The 8,935-nt window shown below is 43.7% G+C and overlaps 1 protein-coding gene across 1 annotated transcript; it reads right to left on the bottom strand.

The window, feature by feature from the left end:
• Positions 1 to 4,154: 4,154 nt before the first annotated feature.
• LOC136471576 (protein THYLAKOID RHODANESE-LIKE, chloroplastic-like) lies at positions 4,155 to 8,577 on the bottom strand. The gene is made up of 9 exons (XM_066469321.1): positions 7,849 to 8,577; positions 6,925 to 7,027; positions 6,767 to 6,832; positions 6,556 to 6,630; positions 6,407 to 6,481; positions 6,159 to 6,239; positions 4,903 to 5,037; positions 4,667 to 4,810; positions 4,155 to 4,579 (listed from the first exon to the last, which is right to left on the bottom strand). The coding sequence occupies exons 1-9, from the start codon at positions 8,460 to 8,462 to the stop codon at positions 4,532 to 4,534; spliced, it is 1,341 nt and encodes a 446-aa protein (XP_066325418.1). The 5' UTR covers positions 8,463 to 8,577; the 3' UTR covers positions 4,155 to 4,531.
• Positions 8,578 to 8,935: the final 358 nt, after the last annotated feature.

Raw genomic sequence — 8,935 nt, 5'->3', positions numbered from 1 at the left:
TGGAAGATCAAATTCACAAGCCTTCAGCTACTCGGCGACAAGCAGTCACTGACCATTGTCCTAGGAGGTTACTCGGTTGCACCCTTGAGGACGTTTACAAGATCCTATAATCGACTACCAAATGACGGATTGTAGGCTCGGGGGCTGCAGGATATATATCCTCAGAGGATACAGCCAAATTTCTTCGAAAAGGAATTGCAGACAAGACTCTCCAACTCTTTGTTCCAAACAGCAAGAGGCTCAGGGGCTACACTCAGTGAGTGCACTTTTGCGAAAAGTGCACACCATTTGAAGATTTCAAGATGCACTACATGGTTTCTCTTAGAAAGCACTCGGACAAAGCTTGTTTCTACTCGGCAAGACCTAGAGGAACAAGAAGGCTTCCAAAGATCAACCATACAGAGCTCGGGGGCCTGTGGGACATAGTCTCCCCGGGTACCCCGCAAGGAAGAGAGATGATCTAGTCCGACTAGAAATCCCCCACATGTAATCCTAGTTATATTACTACCCTATAATCCTACTAGGACACTTATATTGTAACCGACTAGAAATCCTGCCCCTAGACTATATAAAGGAGGATAGGGCTCCCTAGATCGGTAGAGGAACAAACCCAACGGTCTAAACTCCAAGCGCAGGGTGCAATATACTATTCATCCTAGACTGGCCGTAGGATGCTATTCTGACGAACTGAACCAGTATGAATTGTTGTCTATGCGTTCACCGTCGAGTTCTGCATATGCCGAAGCCCACCAACCATTGTCGCGGGTAACCCCGTGACGAGTTGCCGATCATCAAACACCGACACCAATATTGCTTAGCTCTCGTCAAAATCTTATAGTAACTCTACCTTCTTCATATATGTTAGAGAGCAATGCCTTGTTTAGTTGGCGAAATTTTTTAGGAAATGGTACTATAGCACTTTCGTTGTTGTTTGGCAATTAGTGTCCAATCATAGTCTAATTAGGCTTAAAAGATTCGTCTTGTGAATTTCGTCTAAACTGTGTAATTAGTTTTATTTTTTATTTATATTTAATGCTTCATGCATGCGTCCAAAGATTCGATGTGACGGGAAATCTTGAAAAAATTTGCAAAACTTTGGGAACTAAACAGGCACCAACATTGGCTTTTTTGCAGCATCAATTATTTCAAGGGCCCCAAGAACCCCCAACTTTGCGAGCTTGATGTTAATAACATGGGCAAGATTCCCATTTATTATTTTCTGAGCATCAAGTAAACTCCAACAGCTTTCATCAGCAGCAACAGCGACTTTGTATTTCTCCATGGCCACAGAGTTAACATCTTGGAGATCGTCCCAATACGGTTTCTGTGAACTGGTTGCTCAAAGAGCACAGGGGTCACTCCCGTTTCTGAAACCAATGAAAGAATAGAAACATGTTAACTTAGTTCAAGCCATGGAAGAAGGTCGTACAGTTCAGATGACAAATAGCTAACAGGTTCAACATATTGAAACAACTTTAAAATGAGAACTCTAGCAATTTACAGTATGCAGGAGTAAGCACCATTTAGTCTATCAAGAACTTCAATTGCTTGATTTGCTGTGTTGTGTATCCCTCATTTGCATCCAAAATCACTTCAGTAGTTCAGCGCCCGAAAGCCATATACATCCATTTCTAGAGATTAAACTGAACAGTGGCGGATCCAGAAACGGGCTCCGCCCCGGGCTAACTAATATAAGACTTAAAATTTTACCCCACCCAAGTGTTCAACCAATAGACTCAAACAATACGTAGAACATTGAAGGTAGAAAAGTACCAAATTACGAGTCTTCCATGACAAAAAAAAAAGAACCATACATGTCTTCATGAATTAACACCACTTCCACTTGCACCGACATCCTCAATTCTACATAAAAAAATTCAACATCTCAGCCATTTATAAAACAAGATAACATTATGTATTGAAATAGATTAATACAAGTAAACAACACGCACCTTGAGCCCTCGTTTGGCAAATTCATCTTACGGTTTCTTAAGCCTTGAAAGCGCTTTAGAATTTTTTCATCTTCAATCGATGCAAACAAATCCCGCTCAATAAAGCAAATCATGCTACTATTCAGCCAATCATCATTCATTTTATTTCTTCGCTCGGTCTTGATAATATTCATAGCAGAGAAGGCTCTTTCAACTGTTGCTGTTGCCACCGGCAAAATCAATGCAAGTTCAATGAGACGATACACCAAAGGAAAAGTTGTATCTCTTTCAGTCTGAACCATCTTCTCAGCAAGGTTACCAAGATCAGTACAATTGTCAAAATTATCATCATTTCTGACTTCATCAATGAATATACGGAGGTCACCCGCAAGCTTTATGCAGTCATAATCACAGAAGTCATCTTTATAAATCTTAGCAAGCTCAACTAACTTCTGTACCTCAAAGTTGGCAAAAGAATCCCTCGGATCAAGACAAGCAACACATCTCAAGAGTTGAGTTGATCTTTCTGGAAATCGATTGTTTAACTCACAATAAACTTGATCAATCACAACATTGAAAATTCCATGATGAAAATGATGGTAGTAACTCACTAATTTAGCACCACGATATCTCGAACGACCTCTAACTGATATCATATCTTCCATATTAGGAATTTCTATGTTGTTGAGGAGTCCTTTACCTCTTCAAAAAGAGCTTCCCAACCATTTTTCCTCATTTCATTCATATTTCTCATCACAGAGCCAATTAATCCTATTGCACGAACAATGTTTTGATTTTTTTGTAAACATTGTGATAGGTCTTGAGTCATCCCCAATACTCTGATCATAAGATGTAATATGAACACAAATTCAAATGACTCCATTCTTTGAATCAATCCAGAGGCTGTAGTTTTCTTTTCCCCATCAGTTCCATCTTCACTAATATTCTCCAACACCTCCAGTACAGAGGACCACATGATCATAAGACGTGCCAATGTTTTATGATGTGTATCCCACCGTGTATCACCAGGCCTAGCAAGACTAATTTCTTGGGTTTTCCCTCTCCCAGAAAAAATAGTACCACTATCTAACTGCTCAACAAGCTTATCATGGTGACTTTGAAGGAGTTGATCTTTCCTCTTACAAGAAGCACTAACAACATTGACGATTGAAGTGACATAATTGAAGAAATCAAAAGTTGAGCCACAACACTTGGCTACAGAAACTACCACAAGCTGCAATTGATGAGCAAAACAGTGGATGTAAAAGGCATATGGGTTTTCGTTTAATACCAGTCTTTGTAACCCATGAAATTGTCCTCTCATATTTAAAGCTCCATCATATCCTTGCCCTCTAATCTTGGAAATAGATAGACCATATCTTCTAAGCATAGTATCCAATGCTTTTTTTAGTGAAGTTGATGTGGTATCAGAAACATAATCAATGCCAAGAAACCTCTCAATCACACTTTCTTTATCATTGATAAACCTACGAGAGAAAAGAGAAAATAGTGCTACTTGAAAGTAACAAAACAAAACCAACGAAATAACCAAATGGAGGGAATTAACTGAACCATCAATATCGGGTACAGCACGTTCGACAAATTCAGATTTGCAAACAACCTAGACTTCTTAACTCGAATCACGTTCCTATGTTCCCTACGTATCAATGATCAAACACTTGTCAATCCACCGCGCAACGGAAGGCAAATTTTACTTGGTGAGTCAGGACGAGAAGCTGCGGATTCCTCGCCGAGGCGAAGGCGTGTCCTGGGAGTACACTGGCAACATCCTAGAGCAGCACGCCGAGAGGCGCCGCGGTGGCGTCGGCGAGCGCGGCGCACGCCCGTCCCGCGGCGTCGAGCGCTGCGGGCTGGTCCTCGGCTGAGGGCAGCACAGACGCCTCCCCGCACCCGATGGCGCCACTGCGGAGCTCGATGCGCATGACGACGTTGGAAGAGGGGTCGGGGAGGAGGGGTCCGACCCGGATCTCGCCTCCTCCACTACCTTTGCTGGATCTACGCGGTGCCGCCGTTCGCCGGGGACCGGTGAGGAGGGATCGCGTGCCCCAGCCCCAACCGCTGCCGCCACCCTCGTCCTCAACGCCACCGGCCGCCGCAGCACACAGAGAACGAAGAACAGAGAGACTGTATTTCTAGCCATCGGATCGCTCGCATTACAATATTGCACAGTCAATGCGTACTAAACTATTGCATAGAAGATCCTTACAGAAAACCATCCCCACAGAGCTTTTTATAGAAGATATAACAAGTAAGCACTTGACTTTCCTGTTTTTTGAAAACACATTTACTTTGGTCAAACATATCAAGCTCTATAGGCTCGAACTCTCATTTCTCACGACTAGTAATTCGACATTTACATGTATAAAAAATAAGACAACATAAAGAAAATCAGAGCACACTGATTATCACTGGAAATTACATCATATACATTTACTGCTGCAGAAAACTTGCCACAGTGACTAATAGACACACTGTCAGGCTCATGGTACAACATACACCTTTGGTGAGATGCCGGCTCCATATGAACAACTCAACTTCTTTAATATCCTCTAGACCCGGTTTCTTTTACTCTTGCCTAATTAAGGTGGTGACGGCGAAGGCGAGGACGGTGGCTTGAAATCTGGATACTGCACACAGATCGAAGAATGATGGGCATAGCTTAATGCAAATGGTGTTTTTACACAGATGGCTAAGAAGTTTCAGTTTACACTCACATTAGGGTAAGGTGACTGAGGTCTGGGGGTAGGAGGAGGAGGAGATGATTCCGTGCTAGCGTCTGCTACAGGTGCAGAATTGACCGCTGCTGGGCCTTCAGTCACGGTGCTGCCAGGGGGTGACGGCGGTTTGAGATCTGGGTACTGCATGGAATTCCAATTGCAGAGTAATGAGCATGGCATGGGCATTCAGGCTCACTTGTGCAATGGCTATAAAGTATCAGGTTTACACTGACATTTGTATAAGGTGAAAGAGGTGTTGGTGTGGCAGCAGCAGGAGCAGCTTCTGTTGGTGTGGCAGCAACTGGAGTAGCTGTTGCTGGTTGGCTTTTAGCATCACCAGGTAAAGGTAGTAGAGCCTGCCCAATTTCCTATAGATGGAACAAAGGAATTTTGTAAACCATAAATATTTGGCATGACATATTCAAAAACCATTTTTAGTATGTTCGCTGGTCTGGTCTGAACCAGCCAGCCAGCTGATCCCCCTCTCATTTCACTGTTCACCAAACCAGCCAACAGTGTTTTTCTCTCACAACAATTCAGCTAGAACAGTGTTTTTCAGCCAAGTTTCAGCCAAGTGTTCTATGGAAAACAATGTTGGCTGGCTCAACTCCAGAAGGAAGGCACTTCAAAAACAATAATTCTAACTGAATTTCACAAGTAACAGTTCCATTGCCAATGGAGTTTCCTGGCAATATTTTAGTAATTTCACAGGAAATGTATGTGCAGTGTCTAGGAGCACTGCCAATTATTAATACTACATATAGGAAAACAATTCATGGAAAGATTACAAATTATTATATGGGAAAATGTTCAATGCCATATAAAGACCATTTTAGTTACACCATATACATATTGCTCAGCACCAATAGTAATACATCACATTTGGCCAAACAATATATTACAAAATATCACATAGCTCGAAATAAAGAAGGAACCATTGAATAGGTTTTACTTTGTTTGTAAGAAAACTCCAAAGTTATTGACAAATTTAAGTGATCATTATTTTCTTGTACTTCAGGAAAAACATGGATTTTCTCTTCAACCAAAGCGGTGAGATAATAGATTTTTAATAATAAAACAAATGTCATGGGTCTAAACGCAACATTAAACAAAATTATTGCAAATCATCAATAAAAATTCCTATCTGAGAAAGGGACTATAGCGGTGCTGGATAAAACTAGATATGCAGCCACAAGTGTTCAGTGTAACCCAGTGGCCATGCATTTCAAATCTATCAACAGGCAACCAAGGTCTCCAGCTCAGATAGGCACTTCAAATTCTAATTAATATCAAGTCATTCGACCATAAGAGTACATAATCCACAAAAAATGGTTTGTACTCTGCAGATTCCATTTTCAATGGTACTAGCAATCTTCAGATAACTCATTTATGCATAGCCATACACTCTTGGAGAAGTGAACATGGATCTATGTGAACAATATAACATTTCAATATTTAACAATAACTGCTCAAGATGATGGCTAGCTACCTTTATTTCGTCAACAAGCTCCTTTGGAGCAACCTTCTTGTTAAAGAACTCATCGATCTGTTTAAGTGTCTTCTGTCGATCCTGTGAGCATAATAAATAGATGTAAGGTTTCATGATTGAAAATAATCTTCTATTCAGACCTCAATCAGGGAGGAAGGACATCCCCTGACTTTGCTTTAAGAACAGGTCCACTGAAGTCTGGCTGGGGAAGTAAGCTGAACAAGAGAAGAGAGGAAATAAATATGCACCTCGGCATACAAGAGCTTGGTTACCACTAGCTGAACAACAGCAGCTGACCCCAAAAACTGTAGCAAAGTCTCAATCTGCAGGATAGATCACACATGATGTGTATGGAAACAAAGCAACACCTGAAGAAAAGAAACACACCAAGAGTTACCTCTGTGTAGGCAAGTACTCCCAGACCAGTAGCTGCAGCGAGACCAATTGTCACAGGCAAACCATCTGAACCATCCTGTAAGTTACTTAGTAGATTCAGCATTCAACAGTCACAGAAATAAAAGTTTCCAAAATCAATGCATTGAAACCTTATAATTTTTACAATATAATTTCAAACAGAGTAACGAAAAAAGGTCAAGATGATAACTTACCCCAAATAGCTCGCCCAAGTCAAAACTGAATCCTTTTGCAGGAGCCTTCCAGGGAAGGTTACTGCTCTGCAGTGGGACACTAGCAAATGGTGAAACTTTGTTGAGTGGATAAAGATGTTATACGGCAGCAAACACAAGCCACCTAAAGCATCAAATACCTTCCATCCTCGGCTTCCTTCTGCACCATCCTTCACTGCAAAAGCAGCTTTGTAACCATTGGCTGTGACAAGCTCAGCAACTAGTCCGGAGTTCCCATCAAATCTGACTTCCACAATATTCATATAAATGTTAAGAAAAATATTGTGACACTATACTAGTGATGGTAGAATGACGAACCAACAAGTACTCACAATTTAATACGAAAATACAAGCTCAGTCTTCTTCTTGAGACAGAGGTATCACTAATTCTGAATATAACACCTTGCTGGTCTTTTCAAGGACAGGTATCTAATTATTAACTCTCCATGTAATTCACATGTCCACTCTTTAAGTGATATACAACTGCAGTAACTATTTACTTGCTATAATCCCAATCCAACAAATCAGTTTGTTCAAGTCATCATCTAGAATACTTACTACATTTGCGAAGTACTCTGTACATGAGAACTGTTCAGCTTTCCAGATTTGAAGCATCATTTCTGGTTTTCACTAATAACTTTCTTTTGCATTGCTCTATCAGCAAAATAATTTTATAATGGTTAAGAAAAATCAACTATCCGCTGATTCCGTGACAGTCAAAATTTTCATAATTAGGAGGATTTGAGACGACAATCTTTGATCCCCAAAAAGAAGTGAAAACAGACTAAATTTCAAGTTAATTTAACTTTTGAAATTTTGACACGCCAAGAGTGCATATACCTACTCTGCAGAATTGGTTCTTTAAAATCGATATGGACTCATTACCATAGACTAATCAGAAGTGACCATGCTGAGGATCTAACACCATAGCTATTCCTTGGTATGCTGTTTTGAATGAAATGCAGCAAAATTGGTTCCTTAAATTGTGATAAGGAGTTAATAAATCCAACCGGGGAACAATTAGAAGCACATAGCAGTTATTAACCAGGATCTGAGGTTCTCACTTATCAAGGATGACCAGCGTGGTGTTCTCCGGGTCCTTGAACCTCAGTGTCAGCTTCTTCAAGAATCCGTTCTTGTCCTCCCCGTTGTACGGCACGGCAGCCGCCTTCTTCTTGGCCTCCTTGAGATCAGGCGTGCCGGCCTCCCGTGCGTCCTTGAGCGGCCTTATGTCGACGAGCTGCGCGTCGGGCTCCTCGAGCAGCCGCTGGTAGGCCGCCCTGGCGGACACGACGGCGTACGGCTTGGAGCCGCCGCCGCCGCCGAGAATCTGCGCGAGGAGCAGCGGCAGCGCGACGGCCGCGACGCCTGCCGCGACGACGAGAGGGTTCTCGTTGACGAAGGCGACGAGCCCGTCGAGGTTGAGGTTGAGGTCGAGGTCCGGGAGCGCGAACCCGGCCCCGTCACTGCCGGAGTCGGACGAGAGGCGCAGCGCCTCCTCGTAGGAGAGCGGCGCGGCGAGTGCGGCGCCGGCGCCGGCGCCCGCGTGCGCGAGGCCGAGCGCGCCGGAGAGGCGCGCCGCGAGGCCCCCGCGGAGGCCGCTCGTCCTCGGCTGCCTCCTGGGGCGCGCGGGAGGAGTCAGTGTCGTTGGCGCCGCAGAGGAGAGGATGACGGCCATGGCATAACGGTGGCGGCGGCGGCCTCCGGCGAGCGGCGGGGTTTACGGGGCGACGAGGCAGTGGGCAGTGGCACAGGGGAGGGGCCGATGGGGGATGACCGGATGAGGAGGTGGACAGGTGGTACCGTGGTGGTGAGCTGCCCAGTGGGAGGGCGCCACGTGGATAAAGAGATCAGAGACGGTGGCCGTGGGCGCGAGAGGCTGGAAATTTCTCGTGGCTGAGATGGAGCTCTCATCCGGCGCTTTTTTTTTTATGGAAAAAACAGCGATGCTAGTGTGTTTCTTTGATAATAAAGGAAGGCTTTTTTATTAGTCACAATCATTACGAGGCTGACTGGCTGAGACGCCGAGTACCGTGGCGTGTCCTGCTCGGCTGCTCGCCGTTGTGCCGTGGCCATGGCCCATGGGCTTTTGGTACTCTACACGAACCACAGACTAGTTCAGACTTCAGAAAAGTAGTAAAACTTTCAACA

Source organism: Miscanthus floridulus, chromosome 8, assembly GCF_019320115.1.
Source record: "Miscanthus floridulus cultivar M001 chromosome 8, ASM1932011v1, whole genome shotgun sequence".
In the NCBI taxonomy this organism is placed as follows: domain Eukaryota; kingdom Viridiplantae; phylum Streptophyta; class Magnoliopsida; order Poales; family Poaceae; genus Miscanthus; species Miscanthus floridulus.
This window is presented reverse-complemented; position numbering and strand designations above follow the sequence as displayed.